Genomic DNA, 22,278 nt, shown 5'->3' with positions numbered 1-22,278 from the left:
CACGCTGCATTTTGGTCCTCCTCTCCTTCGACGGAAGAAAACCTTAACAAGTGCCTTTAAAAAATACATATCAACTCACATTGATGTATTTTTACAGATAAACTGTGCCTGATGTGTCTCACTCTGTGTGGGAGTTGTTTAAAGCATATCTCAGGGGCCAAATTATTTCATTATTGACAACAAACAGAGCACCAAACACTTATCGGAGGTATCTCAACTCATGCTAGATGTGGACAATAGATATGCCTCTTCTCCTACTCCTGAAATCTACAAAGGGAGACTGCTACACCAAACCTGAATTTGCCAATATTTCCACCAAACAAACGGCGCAGCTTCTGTTTAAGTCGAGGCAAAAATTCTATGAACACGGAGAGAAAGCTGGCAAGTTGTTATCAACAATCTGCTGCTAGCAGCACCATACCTGAAATATGTGTTACAGCTGATTTAACTTCTACCAATCCCAAAGAAATCAACAATCAATTTAAGGAATTATACTCTGCTCTTTACTCGTTAGAGGCTCTTCCTGACACATCTCGTATGCATGCATTTCCAGACATTCTGGACATCCCCTGTCTCAATTCAGATGAACAAACCTACATGGATGCCTCAATAAGTGATGATGAAGCTCCTCTGGCAATCCAGTCCATGCAGAGCTGTGAAGTCCCTGGGCCTGATGGCTTCCCTATTGCATTTTATAAAACATTCTCCTCTTAATTATTCCCTATTCTCAGCTCAATGTACAATGAAATCCTTTCTAGTCAGAAACTGCCACAGACACTTACCCAGGCGACTATTTTGGTTTTGCTGAAAAAAGACAAGAATCCCCTAGACTGTGGCTTGTACCTCCCTATAATATTTTTGTGCTGCGGTTATAAAATTCTCACTACGGTCCTCTCGTGCATTTTAGAGACAGTGATGCCTAATATAATTACTCTGACCAAACTGGATTTCTCTCAGGTAGGCAGTCTCTCAATAATATGCTCTGGCTATTTATTGTTTTTTATTCTGCCCTCTCAAGTCTACAGCCAGAGGTTGTCATCTCTCTTGATGCTGAAAAGGCTTCCGACCGGGTTGAGTGGGAATTTCTATTTACAGTACCAGAGAGATTTGGTTTTGGGCTGTCATTCCTTTCCTGGATTAAGATTGTATACTCTTCCCCAGTGGCTTCTGTTCGCACCAACAATGTTACCTCCAGCTACTTCCCTCTTCACAGGGGGGGCCAGGCAGGGTTTCTGTTTATCCCTTTTCCTATTTGATATGGCTATTGAGCCTCTTGCTATCGCTCTGCGGGCGGAGGAGAGGATTAAGGGAATATTGAGGGACAACATGACTCACAAGGTGTCCTTATATGCAGACAATCTTCTTTTACACATCTCTAACCCTGTGGAGTCTATACCCTATCTCTTGGAAATGCTACAAGGTTTTGGGGCATTCTCTGGTTATAAGTTAAACCTAACAAAAAGTGTGCTCCTCCCCATTAATCAGTTAACAGAAGGAATTAGGTATGTCAATTTCCCATTTATGGTGGAGCATCAGGTCTTTACTTATTTGGGGATAAAGGTCACACGCTCATTTAAGGCTCTGTTTAAACATAACTTCAAAACAGTCCTGGAGTGCACTAAGCAGGATTTCATAAGGTGGTCGTCTCTTCCCATTTCATTAACAGGTTGCATTAATTCTGTTAAGGTGACTACTACCTAGGTTTTTGTACTTATTCTAAATGATCCCCATTTTTCTGCCAATGTCGATGTTCAAACAACTGGACAGGTACTGACAGTACTACTGGTCAGCAAATATACAGTGCCTTGCGAAAGTATTCGGCCCCCTTGAACTTTGCGACCTTTTGCCACATTTCAGGCTTCAAACATAAAGATATAAAACTGTATTTCTTTGTGAAGAATCAACAACAAGTGGGACACAATCATGAAGTGGAACGACATTTATTGGATATTTCAAACTTTTTTAACAAATCAAAAACTGAAAAATTGGGCGTGCAATTCCACTCGAGCCTACTAAGTGTCCAGTCAAGAGATGCTTAGATCTTAACCCTTATCTGAAGGGCACAATCTCCAGATTATGCGACATAATACAGAACATTAATCTGCCTTCCTTTGCAATACATCTGCATGGGAGCAAGACGTAGGTGGCGAGCTACCCAATGATATATGGCAACAAAGTATTGAGCGTATCCACACTAGAGGTTGACCGATTAATCGGATTGGCCGATTAATTAGGGCCGATTTCAAGTTTTCATAACAATCGGAAATCGGTATTTTTGGGCGCTGATGTGCCGATTTTTTTTATTTATATAGATAGATATATATCTATAATTTTTTTTCACCTTTTATTTAACGAGGCAAGTCAGTTAAGAACACATTCTTATTTTCAATGACTGCCTAGGAACGGTGGGTTAACTGCCTCGGTCAGGGGCAGAACGACAGATTTTCACTTTGTCAGCTCGGGGGATCCAATCTTGCACCCCTTACAGTTAACTAGTCCAACGCAATAATAACCTGCCTCTCTCTCGTTGCACTCCACAAGGAGACTGCCTGTTACGCGAATGCAGTAAGCCAAGGTAAGTTGCTAGCTAGCATTAAACTTATCTTATAAAAAACAATCAATCATAATCACTAGTTAACTACACATGGTTGATGATATTACTAGATATTATCTAGCGTGTCCTGCGTTGCATATAATCTGACTGAGCATACAAGTATCTAAGTATCTGACTGAGCGGTGGTATTCAGAAGCAGGCGCGTAAACATTCACTCAAACAGCACTTTCGTGCGTTTTCCCAGCAGCTCTTTGTTGTGCGTCAAGCATTGCGCTGTTTATGACTTCAGGCCTATCAACTCCCAAGATGAGGCTGGTGCAACCGAAGTGAAATGGCTAGCTAGTTACCGCACGCTAATCAAATAAAATAAAATGTATTTATATAGCCCCTCGTACATCAGCTGATATCTCAAAATGCTGTACAGAAACCAAGCCTAAAACCCCAAACAGCAAGCAATGCAGGTGTTGAGGCACGTTGGCTAGGAAAAACTCCCTAGAAAGGCCAAAACCTCGGAAGAAACCTAGAGAGGAACCAGGCTATGAGGGGTGGCCAGTCCTCTTCTGACTGTGCCGGGTGGAGATTATAACAACATGGCCAAGATGTTCAAATGTTCATTAATGACCAGAATGGTCAAATAATAGGTCTGGGACAGGTAGCACGTCCGGTGAACAGGTCAGGATTCCATAGCCGCAGGCAGAACAGTTGAAACTGGAGCAGCAGCACGGCCAGGTGGACTGGGGACAGCAAGGAGTCATCATGCCCGGTAGTCTATGCCCGGTAGTCCTGCATGGTCCTAGGGCTCAGGTCCTCCGAGAGAGAGAAAGAGAGAATTAGAGAGAGCATACTTAAATTCACACAGGACACCGGATAAGACAGGAGAAGTACTCCAGATATAACAAACTGACCCTAGCTGTCAGGTGCGTGAATGAGGACCCAAAAGCGAATTAACAAACAGAGTTTCTTTAATGATGAACACACGTGGGCTCAGATGGACAGGTAGATTCCGACAGGACAGGACAAGGTAGCAGCAAACACGATGATAGTCTGGTTCAGGCATGAGACACACAAACAAGAATCCGACAAAGACAGGAGCAGAAACAGAGAGAGATATAGGGACCTAATCAGAGGGAAAAAGGGAACAGGTGGGAAAAGGGGTGAATGAGGTAGTCAGAGAAGACAAGGAACAGCTGGGGGAAAGAGGGACAGAAACGGTAACCTAGTACGACCAGCAGAGGGAAACAGGGTGAAAGGAAAGGACAGAAAGACACAACATGACAATACATGACACTAGCCCCCGACACATAAACTACTGCAGCATAAATACTGGAGGCTAAGACAGGAGGGGTCAGGAGACACTGTGGCCCCATCTGATGATACCCCCAGACAGGGCCAAACAGGAAGGATATAACCCCACGCACTTTGCCAAAGCACAGCCCCCACACCACTAGAGGGATATCTTCAACCACCAACTTACCATCCTGAGACAAGGCCAAGTATAGCCCACAAAGATCTCCGCCACGGCATCACCCAAGGGGGGTTGTCTCAGAGTTTATAGAGTTTCAAACATCGCTCGCTCTGAGCCTTCTAGTGGTTGTTCCCCTTGTTCTGCATGGGTAACGCTGCTTCGATGGTGGCTGTTGTCGTTGTGTTGCTGGTTCGAGCCCAGGGAGGAGCGAGGAGAGGGACGGAAGCTATACTGTTACACTGGCAATACTAAAGTGCCTATAAGAACATCCAATAGTCAAAGGTTATTGAAATACAAATGGTATAGAGGGAAATAGTCCTTTAATTCCTATTATAACTACAACCTAAAACTTCTTACCTGGGAATATTGAAGACTCATGTTAAAAGGAACCACCAGCTTTCATATGTTCTCATGTTCTGAGTAAGGAACTGAAACGTTAGCTTTCTTACATAAGACATATTGCACTTTTACTTTCTTCTCCAACACTTTGTTTTTGCGTTATTTAAACCAAATTGAACATGTTTCATTATTTACTTGAGGCTAAATTGATTTTATTGATGTATTATATTAAGTTAAAATAAGTGTTAATTCAGTATTGTTGTAATTGTCATTACTACAAATAAATAAATTAATTAATTAATTAATTAATCGGCCGATTAATCGGTATCGTCTTTTTTGGTCTTCCAATCATAATCGGTCCTCTAATCCACACATCATCATTTTGTATAAACTGCTTCTTCAGTTTAAGGTTTTGCAACGACTCATTACTCTCATTACTCAAATGACAGATTGACAAAAATATACCCAAATGTTGACCCCAAGTGTTTGAGATGCCACCAGAGTCCAGCGACTGTGGGACACATGTTTTGGTCATGCCAATCTTTGAGTGTCCTCTGGGACCCCATTTTTGAGGCATTCTCACATATGTGTAATACAACTGTTGTCCCCAACCCGGTCACTGACATTTTTAGGGTACATCCCCTAGACCAGAATGCTACCATGCATCCTCTTTCACTGGAAGTCTGCAAAGCCGCCCTCCTTGATGCAGTGTATACAAGGAGGTGGTGTCATCTCTGCCTCTGGAGAAGGTTAGGTACACTGTGCATGGGTCCCGACACAGGTTTGACCTGGTCCCCATTAATACAATACATGGAGAGCCTGTCTTTTACTTAGTGTAACTTTTCATAGTTTGGTAAGCATTCATGTCTGTTCTAGTGGCCATTTGTGTTAAGAGGTTTTATATAACTTTTTTTCTCTATAGGTTTTGTTTATATTACTGTTTGTTTCTGTTTTTCTTTCCTATTTAATTTACTTTTATAGATGCCTTGGTGGGTGGGTGGGTGGTTTGGGACTGGAGGGTGGGAGGGAGGGAACGGATGGATGGGAGAATTAGGGGTTAGGGTTGTACTGTTTTTGTTGTTTTATCTTAAAATCTATAAATAAATATATATATATATATATTGGGCTAAGGTGTATGTACCGTAGACTCCCGACTTCAACTGTGTATATACAGTGCCTTGCGAAAGTATTCGGCCCCCTTGAACTTTGCGACCTTTTGCCACATTTCAGGCTTCAAACATAAAGATATAAAACTGTATTTTTTTGTGAAGAATCAACAACAAGTGTGACACAATCATGAAGTGGAACGACATTTATTGGATATTTCAAACTTTTTTAACAAATCAAAAACTGAAAAATTGGCCGTGCAAAATTATTCAGCCCCCTTAAGTTAATACTTTGTAGCGCCACCTTTTGCTGCGATTACAGCTGTAAGTCGCTTGGGGTATGTCTCTATTAGTTTTGCACATCGAGAGACTGAATTTTTTTCCCATTCCTCCTTGCAAAACAGCTCGAGCTCAGTGAGGTTGGATGGAGAGCATTTGTGAACAGCAGTTTTCAGTTCTTTCCACAGATTCTCGATTGGATTCAGGTCTGGACTTTGACTTGGCCATTCTAACACCTGGATATGTTTATTTTTGAACCATTCCATTGTAGATTTTGCTTTATGTTTTGGATCATTGTCTTGTTGGAAGACAAATCTCCGTCCCAGTCTCAGGTCTTTTGCAGACTCCATCAGGTTTTCTTCCAGAATGGTCCTGTATTTGGCTCCATCCATATTCCCATCAATTTTAACCATCTTCCCTGTCCCTCCTGAAGAAAAGCAGGCCCAAACCATGATGCTGCCACCACCATGTTTGACAGTGGGGATGGTGTGTTCAGCTGTGTTGCTTTTACGCCAAACATAACGTTTTGCATTGTTGCCAAAAAGTTCAATTTTGGTTTCATCTGACCAGAGCACCTTCTTCCACATGTTTGGTGTGTCTCCCAGGTGGCTTGTGGCAAACCTTAAACGACACTTTTTATGGATATCTTTAAGAAATGGCTTTCTTCTTGCCACTCTTCCATAAAGGCCAGATTTGTGCAATATACGACTGATTGTTGTCCTATGGACAGAGTCTCCCACCTCAGCTGTAGATCTCTGCAGTTCATCCAGAGTGATCATGGGCCTCTTGGCTGCATCTCTGATCAGTCTTCTCCTTGTATGAGCTGAAAGTTTAGAGGGACGGCCAGGTCTTGGTAGATTTGCAGTGGTCTGATACTCCTTCCATTTCAATATTATCGCTTGCACAGTGCTCCTTGGGATGTTTAAAGCTTGGGAAATCTTTTTGTATCCAAATCCGGCTTTAAACTTCTTCACAACAGTATCTCGGACCTGCCTGGTGTGTTCCTTGTTCTTCATGATGCTCTCTGCGCTTTTGACGGACCTCTGAGACTATCACAGTGCAGGTGCATTTATACGGAGACTTGATTACACACAGGTGGATTGTATTTATCATCATTAGTCATTTAGGTCAACATTGGATCATTCAGAGATCCTCACTGAACTTCTGGAGAGAGTTTGCTGCACTGAAAGTAAAGGGGCTGAATAATTTTGCACGCCCAATTTTTCAGTTTTTGATTTGTTAAAAAAGTTTGAAATATCCAATAAATGTCATTCCACTTCATGATTGTGTCCCACTTGTTGTTGATTCTTCACAAAAAAATAAAGTTTTATATCTTTATGTTTGAAGCCTGAAATGTGGCAAAAGTTCGCAAAGTTCAAGGGGACCGAATACTTTCGCAAGGCACTGTATATATACAGTTGAAGTCGGGAGTCTACAGTACATACACCTTAGCCCAATACATTTAACCTCAGTTTTTCACAATTCCTGACATTTAATCCTAGTAAAAATTCCCTGTCTTAGGTCAGTTAGGATCACCACTTTATTTAAAACATGTTAAATGTCAGAATAATAGTAGAGAGAATTATTTCTTTCAGCTTTTATTTCTTTCATCACATTCCCAGTGGGTTAGCAGTTTTCATCCACTCAAATAGTATTTGTTAGCATTGCCTTTAAATTGTTTAACTTGGGTCAAACATTTAGGGTAGCCTTCCACGACCCAAAGAATACTTCCAAAGTTGTGGCAAAATGGCTTAAGGACAACATAGTCAAGGTATTGGAGTGGCCATCACAAAGCCCTGACCTCAATCCTATAGAACATTTGTGGGCAGAACTGAAAAAGCATGTGCGAACAAGGAGGCCTACAAACCTGACTCAGTTACACCAGCTCTGTCAGGAGGAATGGGCCAAAACTCACCCAACTTATTGTGGGAAGATTGTGGAAGGCTACCTGAAACGTTTGACCCAAGTTAAACAATTTAAAGGCAATGCGACCAAATATTAATCGAGTGTATGTAAACTTTTGAACCACTGGGAATGTGATGAAAGAAATAAAAGCTGAAATAAATAATTCTCTCTACTATTATTCTGACATTTCACATTTTTTTAAATGAAGTGGTGATCTTAACTGACCTAATAGGGGGAATTTTTGCAAGGGTTAAATGTCAGGAATTGTGGAAACTGAGTTTAAATGCATTTGGCCGAGGTGTATGTAAACCTCCGACTTCAACTGTACATTGGTTAGGTGAAAAAAGTACATTTAGGTGTATTTATCACTATATGTTTTGCCAACTGTACAATGTTTATACCGGTAGCTTGCTAAGTAAACATTATCAGCTAACAGTACCACGGCAAATGTGCCCTTCTACTTGACAGGCAGAACCCACAAAAGGGTGGAAGTTACATAAACCACTCATACTTGTCAGGTATAGTTCACTTTTTTTATATCACTCAAATGTCTAATACATTTTGGCCAATGTTGAAACTATTGTGAGGCTACTATACGTATCTGAAATTAAATGCTAAATAGATGTTTACTGATCATGAAAAACATGCACTTATTTGCTGTATAACTCTGATAGAGCTAAATGTGTGCAATTGTTTTGCATGCAATAATATGACGTTTGTAGGTCTGACTATACTCTTCAAGAGGTGATGATATTACAGCCTAATAGTTTATTTAACTATCCCTTGAAAACGGCACACAGTTGTCAATGGTTTTAGCTGAGCTGTGGGTGTCCTTGCCCCCTAGAAGGCAAATCAAATCATTTTATTGAAAACCGTTGTTTTTGCAGATGTATTTTTTTATTGTTTTATTATTATCATTTTTTTAAAGAAATTCGCTGGCCAAAAGGGGGTGATACCATCACATGACCAAATATATGTGTTTGTCAAACATCTCATTCCAAAATTGGAATGAGATGGTCCCCTCTTTGCTGCTATAACAGCCTCCACTCTTCTGGGAAGGCTTTCCACTTGATTTTGGAACATTGCTACAGGGACTTGCTTCCATTCAGCCACAAGAGCATTTGTGAGGTCAGGCACTGATGTTGGGTGATTAGGCCTGGCTTGCAGTCGGCATTCCAATTTATTTTATTTACCTTTTATTTAACTAGAAAAGTCAGTTAAGAACCAATTCTTATTTTCAACGACGGCCTAGAAACAGTGGGTTAACTGCCTGTTCAGGGGCAGAACGACAGATTTGTACCTTGTCAGCTCGGGGATATGAACTTGCAACCTTTCGGTTACTAGTCCAACGCTCTAACCACTAGGCTACCCTGCCGCAATTCATCCCAAAGGTGTTCGATGGGGTTGAGGTCTGGGTTCTGTGCAGGCCAGTCAAGTTCTTCCACACAATCTCGACAAACCTTTTTTGTATGGAGCTCGCTTTGTGCACGGAGGCATTGTCATGCTGAAACAGGAAAGGGCCTTCCCCAAACTGTTGCCACAAAGATAGAAGCACAGAATTGTCGAGAGTGTCATTATATGCTGTAGAGTTAAGATTTCCCTTCACTGGAAGAAAGGGGCCTAGCCTGACCATGACAAACCGCCCTAGACCATTATTCCTCCTCCACCAAACTTTACAATTCTCAATTTGCATTGGGGCAGGTAGCATTCTCCATTAGACTGCCAGATGGTGAAGCATGATTCATCATTCCCAAGAACGCGTTTCCACTGCCCCAGAGTCCAATGGCGGCGAGCTTTACACCTCTCCAGCCGACGCTTGTGTGCGGCTGCTCGGCCATGGAAACCCATTTCATGAAGCTTCCGACGAACAGTTCTTGTGCTGACGTTGCTTCCTGAGGCAGTTTGAATTCGGTAGTGAGTGTTGCAACTGAGGACAGATGATTTTTACCCGCTTCAGCACTCAGCGGTCACTTTCCTTGAGCTTGTATGGCCTACCACTTCATGGCTCAGCCATTGTTACTCCTAGATGTTTCCACTTCACAATAACAGCACTTACAGTTTACCTGGGAAGCTCTAGCAGGGCTGAAATTTGACATACTAACTTGTTGGAAAGGTGGCATCCTATGATGGGACCACGTTGAAAGTCACTGATCCCTTCAGTAAGGCCATTCTTCTGCCAATGTTTGTCTATGGAGATTGCATGGCTGTGGCTCGATTTTTATACACTTGTCAACAACGGGTGTAGCTGAAATAGCCAAATCCACTAATTTGAAGGGGTGTCCACATACATTTGTACATATAGTAGATTTCACAATGTTTAATGAGTACATCATCACAATAGGACAAAGGTTGAGATCGCCCAACCCTATGGCACACTTCCAATGTTTTTAGTGAGGTACAAGGTACTGAGCCCTTAATCGATACAGTCCACACACAGGCCTAATCAATAGGACTCAATGTTCTTGCTCCCAATCTTCTCACTCCGTATGTTCTTGCCATATACAAATGCCCTATGAATTTATTTGGACAGTCAACTTTCTCCGTCATCATTATTCAGGATTCATTCATAGTTTTCCATAATCATTGTAGTAGAGGTCGACCGATTATGATTTTTCAAAACCGATACCGATTATTGGAGGACCAAAAAAGCCGATACCAATTAATCGGCCGATTCTTTTAATTAATTTATTTGTTACAATGACAATTACAACAATACTGAATGAACACTTATTTTAACTTAATTTAATACATCAATAAAATCAATTTAGCCTCAAGTAAATAATGAAACATGTTCAATTTGGTTTAAATAATGCAAAAACAGAGTGTTGGAGAAGAAAGTAAAAGTGCAATATGTGTTATGTAAGAAAGCTAACGTTTCAGTTCCTTGCTCAGAGCATGAGAACATATGAAAGCTGGTGGTTCCTTTTAACATGAGTCTTCAATATTCCAGGTAAGAAGTTTTAGGTTGTAGTTATTATAGGACTATTTCCCTCTATACCATTTGTATATCATTAACCTTTGACTATTGGATGTTGTCATAGGCACTTTAGTATTGCCAGTGTAACAGTATAGCTTCCGTCCCTCTCCTCGCTCCTCCCTGGGCTCGAACCAGCAAAACAACGACAACAGCCACCATCGAAGCAGCGTTACCCATGCAGAGCAAGGGGAACAACCACTAGAAGGCTCAGAGCGAGTGACGTTTGAAACTCTATTGACGCGCGCTAACTAGCTAGCCATTTCACTTCTGCTACACCAGCCTCATCTTGGGAGTTGATAGGCTTAAAGTCATAAATAGCGCAATGCTTGACGCACAACGAAGAGCTGCTGGCAAAACGCACGAAAGTGCTGTTTGAATGATTGTTTACATGCCTGCTTCTGCCTACCACCGCTCAGTCAGATACTTAGCATACAAGTATCTCAGTCAGATTATATGCAATGCAGGACACGCTAGATAATATCTAGTAATATCATCAACCATGTGTAGTTAACTAGTGATTATGATTGATTGTTTTTTATAAGATAAAGTTTAATGCTAGATAGCAACTTACCTTGGCTTACTGCATTCGCGTAACAGGCAGTGTCCTTGTGGAGTGCAACGAGAGAGAGGCAGGTTATTATTGCGTTGGACTAGTTAACTGTAAGGTTGAAAGATTGGATCCCCCGAGCTGACAAAGTGAAAATCTGTCGTCCTAGGCCGTCATTGAAAATAAGAATGTGTTCTTAACTGACTTGCCTAGTTAAATAAAGGTATAAAAAAAAAAAAAACGCAAATCGGCGCCCAGAAATCGGCCATTCCAATTAATCGGTCGATCTCTACATTGTAGCACCCGCATTAAAGAGATTCTCCAGTACTTTTGTATACTTTTAATCCAGTAGTTTTGACAGTACCCGTCAAAAGTTTGGACACATCTACTCATTCAAGGGTTTTTCGTTATTTTTACTATTTTCTACATTTTAGATTCTTCAAAGTAGCTACCCTTTGCCTTAATGACATATTTGCACACTCTTGGCATTTTCTCAACCAGCTTCATGAGGTAGTCATCTGGAATATATTTCAATTAACAGGTGTGCCTTTTTAAATGTTAATCTGTGGAATTTCTTTGCTTCTTAATCTGTTTGAGGCAATCAGTTGTGTTGTGACAGGGTAGGGGAGATATACAGAAAATAGCCCTATTTGGTAAAAGACCAAGTCAATATTATGTCAAGAACAGCTCAAATAAGCAAAGACAAAAACGACAGTACATTATTACTTTTAAGACATGAAGGTTGGTCAATGCAGAACATTTCAGGAACTTTGAAAGTCTATTCAAGTGCAGTCGCAAAAACCATCAAGAGCTATGATGAAACTGGCTCTCATGAGGACCGCCACAGGAAAGGAAGACCCAGAGTTACATCTGCTGCAGAGGATAAGTTCATTAGCGTTAACTGTACCTTAGATTGCAGCCCAAATAAATGCTTCACACAGTTCAAGTAAGACACATCTCAACATCAACTGTTCAGAGGAGACTGCGTGAATCAGGCCTTCGTGGTCGAATTGCTGCAAAGAAACCACAATTAAAGGGCACCAATAATAAGAAGAGACTTGCTTGGGCCAAGAAACAAGAGCAATGGACATTAGACCGGTAGAAATCTGTCCTTTGATCCAATGAGTCCAAATTTGAGGTTTTTGGTTCCAACCGCCGGGTCTTTGTGAGACACAGAGTAGGTGAACAGATGATCACCGCATGTGTGGTTCCCACTGTGAAGCATGGAAGAGGAGGTGTGATGGTGTGGGGGTGTTTTGCTGGTGACACTGTCTGTGATTTATTTAGAATTCAAGGAACACGTAACCAGCATGGCTACCACAGCATTCTGCAGCGATATGCCATCCTATCTGGTTTGTGCTTCGTGGGACTATCATTTGTTTTTCAACAGGAAAATGACCCAAAACACACCTCCAGGCGTGTAAGGGCTATTTGACCAAGAAGGAGAGTGATGGAGTGCTGCATCAGATAACCTGGCCTCCACAATCACCTGACCTCAACCAATTGAGATGGTTTGGGATGAGTTGGACCGTAGAGTGACGGAAAGGCAGCCAACAATATGTGGGAACTCCTTCAAGACTGTTGGAAAAGCATTCCAGGTGATGCTGGGTGAGAGAATACCAAGTGTGTGCAAAGCTGTCATCAAGGCAAAGGGTGGCTACTTTCAAGAATACAAAATGTATTTTGATTTGTTTAACCCTTTTTTGTTTACTACATGATTCCACGTTTGTTGTTTCATAGTTTTGATGTGTTTACTATTATTCTAAAATGTAGAAAGTAGTAAAAATCAAGAAAATCCTTGAATGAGTAGGTGTGACCAAACTTTTGACTGGTACTGTATTTGCAGAAAACATCATCTGAAACACAACCAAAACATATTGCATAAGGCATGCAACAAGTTTGTAGAGTCACAAGCTTGATATCATTGCATGCTAGGAATTTGGGACCAAATACTAATCTTTTGACTAAATTGAATACACTATAAGTGAATTTGTCCAAATACTTATGACACCTTCAAATGGGCGGACTATATATGTAAAGTGCATATATTTCTAAACTGTAAAACAGACATGTATAAAATTACCCTTAAAAAGAAGGCGACATTCTGTTTAAAACATTTGATCTCAAATTCAAAATGCTGGCGTATAGAGCCAAATTAAAAGTTTTAGCTTCACTGTCCAAATAAATATGTAGGGGAGTGTAATTGCATACTGAACACTGAAGGCCTTCATTGGGAACACATTCCATACATAATTAGTAGGACTCAATCAGTATGTAAATAATGGAACTACTCTAGTTGTATTGTGACATGTTCAAGTGTGCTTTGGCATTAGGGTGAGAAAAGCTTACCGTTGAAACGTGTCTGTAAGTTTAGTATAATTATAAACCTAGAAGTGTGGTTGTTGAGGGAAGGTGAACAGGCAGGAAATTAAAAGCTATTTATATCATCAGATTAGTCATACATTCTCAATATACAAATGATTTAATTTTAAACACTATTTGAAAAAAAAAACACCCAGCATCTCGTGTCTATTGTTCAACAAAACAAACATTTATTTTGCTGATCAACCCAAAAATGTAGCTAGCACAAATAACAGCAGGGATACTCTGTTGTAACCAAGCCTGGAGGGCCAGATGGAGTACCGTTAGTTTCCAGATTTGAGAGAATCCTTGAATTACAGTATGGAGCCGAGCTCAAGACTAGTGTAATGTAGGGCTCACCTGGGCCTGTCTAAAATAGCCCAGGACAGAAAGAGATAGAAGGGGGGCCCTTTTGAGGCCTTAAATGCCACATGGCGTGATGAGGCCTTCGTAAGTAAGAAGTACAGTATGACCATGTTGTCTGTTGCTGCCCCCCAGGCACTGGCACCAATGCCTGCTACATGGAGGAGATGCGTCACCTGGAGCTGGTGGAAGGGGACGAGGGGAGGATGTGTGTTAACATGGAGTGGGGGGCATTTGGGGACGATGGCGCTCTGGATGATCTTCGTACAGACTTCGACCAGGAGATCGACGCCGGCTCCCTCAACCCCGGCAAACAGCTGTGAGTGACAGACAGACAACTGGCCCGCCCTCTACTTCTACTATATTGTCTATTACACTAGTCCTCTCTGTCTGTTGCCCAATCCCACCTGGAAAAGATATCAATCTCCAGCTGCTATATAGATCTGGCTTTGTGTTGAAAGTGTAATTTTCAGCTTGTTGTTAAGTATCACCCTCAGAATTTACTCACAGTTAGCCAGGTGTTGTAGTAAATGTGTGACAGCCTGCTGTGTGTGTGTAGGTTTGAGAAGATGATCAGTGGGATGTACATGGGCGAGCTGGTGCGTCTGATCCTAGTAAAGATGGCCAAGGAGGACATGGTGTTTCAGGGTCACATCACCCCTGACCTCGTCACCAATGGACAACTCCAGACCAGCTTTGTCTCTGCCATCGAGAATGACAAGTTAGTAGTTTTTGTGTGTGTACGATATGTGGGCCTATCTTGATATAACTTGGTTCATGATGATGATGATAATAGGTAGTAAATGTAATTCATACAAATACCAAACTGAATGTTATACTTTATAAGCTGGTATGTAACTGAGGTGGTACTATTTTCCTGACAGAGACAAGGAGGGTCTGGTGAGTACAGAGAAGATGCTGAGGGGGCTGGGCCTGGACCCCTCTGTGGAGGACTGCGTGGCCACTCGGAGGGTGTGTCAGGTGGTGTCGACCCGGGCCGCCCACCTGTGTGCTGCCACCCTGGCCGCTGTGTTAAGACAGATCAGAGACAACAAGGCTGCAGAGAGGCTGAGGACAACAATAGGAGTGGACGGCTCTGTCTACAAGTACCACCCACAGTGAGTGGGGGGGTGCGCAAGGTGTGTGTGTGCAAGTGCATGTATGAGTGAGGGTATGCGCGAGTGTGTGGGGTTGCGTGTGTGTGTGAGTGCTTGCGTATGTATTAGTGCGTGTGTGTATCTCCGTGTGTGAGCATGGAGATACTGTACTCTGGGGTTATCTCTAACATAGTTGGGGTCAATGATGCTGCCATTGCAACTCCCTTAAATTCAGAATAGAACAGATGAAGTGTTGCACTTGACATGGCGCTCTGATAATCTACTCTGAGGCACTACTCACTGAAATATAGAAGACATACTCTCATTTCTATTAGAATTAACTATACTAGACTGCACAGTGTAATTACAGTGGAACTGACCCTCCGATCTTAAAGCTCCCATGCAGTCTTTAATTTTTTTTTTTTAAGTCATCACTGTATGTCTAATACATCACTCTGTGTTTATTTTATAAAAATAACTCAAAATTATATGTTTTATAATGTTTTTCCTGGAGCCCAGGGCCTAAAAAATGTTTGGTCCACCAACCACTGTGGTAGGTAGATAAAAAAATAATAATCTAACAGCCACTCAGATTTTTGACCTTCCCAAGAATGTTTTTGTTGTTGCTAAAATTTCACCAAGAAACAGAAAAAACAGATGAACATGCTTTGTAAAGTTCCTAAAACAATAATATATTTATTACTAGTAAGGTAGCCTGGCGGGTAGGAGTATTGGGCCACTAACCGAAAGGTTGCTGGATCGTATCGCCGACATGTCTGTAAATGTAATTCTGACCCTGAGCAAGGCACTTAACCCCCAACAACAACTGCTCCCAGGGCGCCAAAGATGTCGATTAAGGCAACCCCCATCACCACTCTTGATTCAGCCACCGGCACCACTCAAGGACATTCAGAGACTTGTCCCGAAGCCACTCCTGCATTGTCTTGGCTGTGTGCTTAGTGTCGTTGTCCTGTTGGAAGGTGAACCTTCGCCCCAGTCTGAGGTCTTGAGCACTCTGGAGCAGGTTTTGATCAAGGATCTATTTGTACTTCGCGCCGTTCATCTTTCCCTCTATCCTGACTAGTCTCCCTGCCACTGCAAAACATCCCCCTTTTTATACCTGTGCACAGCGCTTCTAAAAATGAAGCTTTCACTCAGCTCTTCACGTGTACACAGCCCCCAGCCAGGCAGTGTTGCAGTGCGAGGTAGGATAGGTTAAGTAGGATTCGTAGTTCTTTGACTTAGTACAATTTAATTTACCAGCTATGAAACAAAACAGCAGAAATTCTTTGAAAACAGCTACTGTAGAATTTGTTTTGCTATAAATGTGATCATACTTGACTATTTTTATTGTTAAATGCTCGCACTGTGGAGCCCTTACCCTCCAATGCCAAAATTTACTCGCATTTGGCGGGTGGCAGGTGTTAATTTTAAATCCTGCCTTAGGCTTTTGGACATTGAAATGCTCAGTCTGATCGTGTGGACATTAGGACACAAATTTGAAGATATTTACATACAAAGCCCTGATTGGCTGATTGGATGGTCTAATCCTGAATGCTGATTGGTTAAAACCACATTCCAGCCGGTGTCTATTCCGGGAAGTTGCCACAGATGCCTATTTACTCTGTTCCATCTGATTGCGCAATCCACTGTTTCATCAGCCCAGCCAGGCAATTTATAAACTTGATTTCCACTATAAAAAGCATCTAGACATTATCTCACATTTCTTTTAGACTGCCACTCCAATACCTTTACTTCGTTGTCCTTAAGCCATTTTGCCACAACTTTGGAAGTATGCTTGAGGTCATTGTCCATTTGGAAGACCCATTTGCGAACAAGCTTTAACTTCCTGACTGATGTCTTGAGATGTTGCTTCAACATCCATCTATTTTGTGAAGTGCACCAGTCCCTTCTGCAGCAAAGCACTCCCACAACATGATGCTGCCACCCCCATGCTTTCACGGTTGGGATGGTGTTCTTCGACTTGCAAAGCCTCCCCCTTTTTCCTCAAAACATAATGATGGTCATTATGGTCAAACGGTTCTATTTTTGTTTCATCAGACCAAAGGACATTTCTCCAAAAAGTACAATCTTTGTCCCCATGTGCAGTTGCAAACCGTAGTCTGACTTTTTTTTATGGCGGATTTGGAACAGTGGCTTCTTCCTTGCTGAGAGGCCTTTCAGGTTATGTCGATATAGGACTCGTTTTACTGCGGATATAGATACTTTTGTTCCTGTTTCCTTCAGCATCTTCACAAGGTCCTTTGCTGTTGTTCTGTGATTAATTTGCACTTTTCACACCAAAGTACGTTGATCTCTAGGAGACAGAACGCATCTCCTTCCTGAGCGGTATGACGGCTGCGTGGGCCCATGGTGTATACTTGCATACTATTGTTTGTACAGATGAACGTGGTACCTTCGGGCATTTGGAAATTGCTCCCAAGGATGAACCAGACTTGTGGAGGTCAAAATGTATTTTTCTGTGGTCTTAGCTGATTTCTTTTGATTTTCCCATGTCAAGCAAAGAGGCACTGAGTTTGAAGGTAGGCCTTGAAATACATCCACAGGTACACCTTCAATTGACTGAAATTATGTCAGTTAGCCTATCAGAAGCTCCTAAAGCCATGACATATTTTCTAGAATTTCCCAAGCTGTTGAATCTAGCGATAATTTTTTATATTTTTGGAAAAATAACATTCCCAAAGTAAACAGGCTATTTTTCAGGACCAGAAAATAGAATATGCATATAATTGACAGCTTAGGATGGAAAACACTCTAAAGTTTCCAAAACTGTAAAGATATTGTCTGTGAGTATAACAGAACTGATATTGCAGGCAAAAGAATGAGAAAAATCCAATCAAGAACGCAGCGGTTTCTAAATAAGAGTCCCTTCCTATGCTTCCCTATTGAGCAGTGAATGGGATATCAACGAGATTCCTTTTTCTATGGCTTCCTTAATGTATCTAGTATCACACGACATCAGGCTTTTATTTTGAAAAATGAGCGTGTACAACATTGCTTCCGTGTCCACCTGATGGCTCTTTGTGTATTTCTCGCGCAAAAGACTGAGGTAGCCATTTTTCCACCCGGCCTTACTGAAAAAAGCTCTGTCCCAGTTTACATTATCGAATAGATATTTGAAAAACACCTTGAGGATTGATTATAAACAACGTTTGCCATGTTTCTGTCGATATTATGGAGCTAATTTGGAATATTTTTCGGCATTGTCGTGACCACAATTTTTGGTCGTTTTCTCAGCCAAACGTGAAGAACTAGTTATTTTTGGCTACAAAAATAATTTTTCTGGAAAAAAGGAACATTTGCTATCTAACTGGGAGTCTCGTGAGTGAAAACATCCGAAGCTCATCAAAGTTAAACGATTTAATTTGATTGCTTTTCTGATTTTCATGACCAGATTGCCTGCTGCTAGCTAGGCATAATGCTATGCTAGGCTATCGATAAACTTATACAAATGTGTCTTGCTGTAAAGCATATTTTCAAAATCTGAGATGACAGGGTGATTAACAAAAGGCTAAGCTGTGTTTGAATATATTTCACTTGTGATTTCATGAATATGAATATTTTCTAGTAAGAGTTATGCTACTTAGTGTCAGTTGATGACAATTCTCCCGAATCCGGGATGGGTAGATCCAAGAGTTAAAGGCACAGTCAACTTAGTGTATGTAAACTTCTGACACACTGGAATTGTGATACAGTGAGTTATACGTGAAATAATCTGTAAACAATTGTTGGAAAAATGTATTGTCATGCATAAAGTAGATGTCCTAACCGACTTGCCAAAACTAGTTTGTTCACAAGACATTTGTGGAGTGGTTGAAAAACGAGCTTTAATGACTCCAACCTAAGTGTATGTAAACTTCCGACTTCAACTGTATACAAAAAAATGTCAATTGAAAAAAGGTAAAACGGAACACATCTAATTTGCAGTCTTTCCAGCTTCAGTTTGAAGTGATTGTGTTAGCTGTGTTGTTGGCTAGCTCCTCTGAACAACAGTGTCCTGACGAGTGAGCACATTTTCTATGCCAGGCGAAATTGCACGTCATTAATGAATTGTTATGGATTTATCCAAATAAATGTCACTAGAAAACAGATTATGCAAATGCCGGCTACTTTGCTGTTATTCTGTCTGCACTTTTTGACGTGACTGTAAATTAGCCGTAGTTAGCTAGCTAGTGTTGGTATTTGTTTCATTGTTCCTTGTCAATCATTGGCTCATTGGTGAAATTAGAATTATGACAATATCTTTAATTAAATCATTCAAAAACCTTTATTAATGCAATTGCAGACAGAAGTTGACAACAGGAACATAACGCATGTTTCCGAGTAAGTTCTGCATCAAAGAAAAAGTCCCATGATATTTTATTAAACCCGAAGTCCAGGCCTAGTGATGTCACTGCCTACTGTAGTGGAAATTTCCTGTATTTACCAAATCATGAGACCAAACCACCACACAAGTCAGAGTTATCATAAAGTCCATCTTTAATTATTATGAGCTCCATCACAACCCTGTGACTCTCAGATCAATTCAGTGTCTATAAATGAATTCTCTGAGAGTGCTTACAAAACAGTTGTTAGTATCATTTATAGCCAAGACACACCCATCTCAACTCACATGACGAATAACAGATCTTAGGAACATTACAAAGGAAGACTTTACTTGAAAGAGGAGTATCCCATAGCCAGACAGCATTAGCTATAAATTATCATTCAGTTTGCTCTCCTAAAACGAGGTTCTACTTCTCGTTCTTGGTACAACATAGTACCAAGACATTACCTCATCCACTAGCATATATCAAATACACCCCTCCTGGACAAGATCACAGAGACACAGTGACTGGCACACAGACATTGTGGAGCCAAGAGATAATTGGTTCCCCCTCAATCACCCCTTCACATGGTTTAAAAGATATGTTTACATATGAAGACAAGCTTGACCTCTCCTCTCTCTACAGCCCAAGTAACTGAACCCTGACAGAGAAAGGATAACTGCAAATGGCCACCACTATAGTACAACAAGATACATTCTAAATGAGAAGTAACTCACAAGCATATAATGAATATAAAACATCTTATCTATGTTACCCAACTATTCTGATTCATCATTATCTTTTACTCATGAGGTGAAATGAGTCCAAAACCATGCCTACTCAACACTAAAACTCTTATTTATATAGCTATCTAAAAGCTTAGCAGTAAATGTCCAAGTTTATTTATAGTGGAATGTCTAACTAATCTCTTATCTCTTACCCTCCCCTGCAGAGTTCTGTCTTCACAGTCAAACATTTCTCAGACAGTTTCTTCATAAGAGGCAGAGAGCCTACAAAAGTACTGTGGAACAATATTAAACCTCATAATGTATATATATTGTTAATCTGTAGTCTAGGACCCTATAAATGTAAGGAGGGAGGGGTCTTATAACCCCTCCCCTTCTATTAATACAACCTAAGCATAATCAATTATTATAATACATCAAACATTTGGTACAGCCCCTATCATGACCCTTAGGTGAACCTGAAGCAAGGATATGCGTATTATTGATACCATTTGAAAGGAAAAACCTTGAAGTTTTTGGAAATGTAAAATTAATGTAGGAGAATATAACACATAAGATATGGAAAACGATAATACAAACCAAAAAACATGGATTTCTTTTTTTTAAATCATCTTTGAAATGCAAGAGAAAGGCCGTCATTTCATATAGGAGACTGTGTAATTTAGATGTTGGCCACCAGATGACAGCAGTGTGTACGTAAAGTTTCAGACTGATCCAATGAAGATTTACATTACTGCACAATAAAGTCTGCCAGGAGTTTTCCAAAATGTGTCGAATTGGTCAATTGATACATTTTCAAGTACATACAGTGCCTTGCGAAAGTATTCGGCCCCCTTGAACTTTGCGACCTTTTGCCACATTTCAGGCTTCAAACATAAAGATATAAAACTGTATTTTTTTGTGAAGAATCAACAACAAGTGGGACACAATCACTGCACTGAAAGTAAAGGGGCTGAATAATTTTGCACGCCCAATTTTTCAGTTTTTGATTTGTTAAAAAAGTTTGAAATATCCAATAAATGTCGTTCCACTTCATGATTGTGTCCCACTTGTTGTTGATTCTTCACAAAAAAATACAGTTTTATATCTTTATGTTTGAAGCCTGAAATGTGGCAAAAGGTTGCAAAGTTCAAGGGGACCGAATACTTTCGCAAGGCACTGTAGCTATAGAGAACATATACAAAAATACTATGGTAATAAAACATTTCAGTTTACACACTCCCAGGAATGTCATATAAATAGATTATTAGCTTATACAATAGTTTTCAAGCCCTGCCACATAAGACGAGTGTCGGAGCCGGTGTAGTATGATTCAATCTTAGCCCTGTATTGACTCTTTGCCTGTTTGATGGTTCGTAGCAGGGCATAGCAGGATTTCTGGTAAGCTTCCGGGTTAGAGTCCCACACCTTGAAAGCGGCAGCTCTACCCTTTAGCTCTATGCGAATGTGGCCTGTAATTCATGGCTTCTGGTTGGGGTATGTACGTACAGTCACTGTGGGGACGACGTCCTCGATGCACTTATTGATAAAGCCAGTGACTGATGTGGTGTACTCCTCAATGCCATCGGAAGAATCCCGGAACATGTTCCAGTCTGTGATAGCAAAGCAGTCCTGTAGTTTAGTATCTGCTTCATCCGACCACTTTTTTTATAGACCGAGTCACTGGTGCTTTTTGCTTTAATTTTTGCTTGTAAGCAGGAATCAGGAGGATAGAGTTGTGGTCGGATTTACCAAATAGAGGGAAGGGGAGAGCTTTGTTCGTGTCTCTGTGTAGAGTCTAGAGTACAAGAGATCCAGAATTTTTTTTCCCTCTGGTTGCACATTTAACATGTTGATGGAAATTTGGTAGAACTGATTTAAGTTTCCCTGCGTTAAAGTCTCCTGCCACTAGGAGCGCCGCCTCTGGGTGAGTGGTTTCCTGTTTGCTTATTTCCTTATACAGCTGACTGAGCTCGGTCTTAGTGCCAGCATCTATCTGTGGCGGTAAATAAACAGCCACGAAAAGTATAGCTGAGAACACTCTAGGCATGTAGTGTGGCTTGCAATTTATCACAATATACTATACTTCAGGCGAGCAAAATCTAGAGACTTCCTTAGATTTTGTGCACCAGCTGTTGTTTACAAATATGCACAGACCCCCCCCCCCCCCCCCCCTCGTTTTACTGGAGTGTGCTGTTCTATCTTGCTGGTGCAGCGTATATCCCACTAGCT

General features: G+C 41.0%; 1 protein-coding gene across 1 annotated transcript in view; it reads left to right on the top strand.

Moving 5' to 3' along the window:
* The window catches only part of LOC110536248 (hexokinase-2), a 103,179-nt gene that overhangs the window by 54,229 nt on the left and 26,672 nt on the right, over nucleotides 1-22,278 (top strand). The window contains exons 7-9 of the mRNA XM_090191019.1: nucleotides 14,032-14,215; nucleotides 14,456-14,617; nucleotides 14,781-15,014. Coding sequence (XP_090047145.1) covers nucleotides 14,032-14,215; nucleotides 14,456-14,617; nucleotides 14,781-15,014 — 580 coding nt within the window. The remainder of the gene's footprint in view (nucleotides 1-14,031; nucleotides 14,216-14,455; nucleotides 14,618-14,780; nucleotides 15,015-22,278) is intronic.

This window comes from Oncorhynchus mykiss, chromosome 11 (genome assembly GCF_057628025.1).
Source record: "Oncorhynchus mykiss isolate SJ-2025 chromosome 11, ASM5762802v1, whole genome shotgun sequence".
Taxonomy (NCBI): Eukaryota; Metazoa; Chordata; class Actinopteri; order Salmoniformes; family Salmonidae; genus Oncorhynchus; species Oncorhynchus mykiss.
The sequence above is the reverse complement of the archived record's forward strand: the minus strand, read 5'-3'. Positions and strand labels throughout refer to the sequence as shown.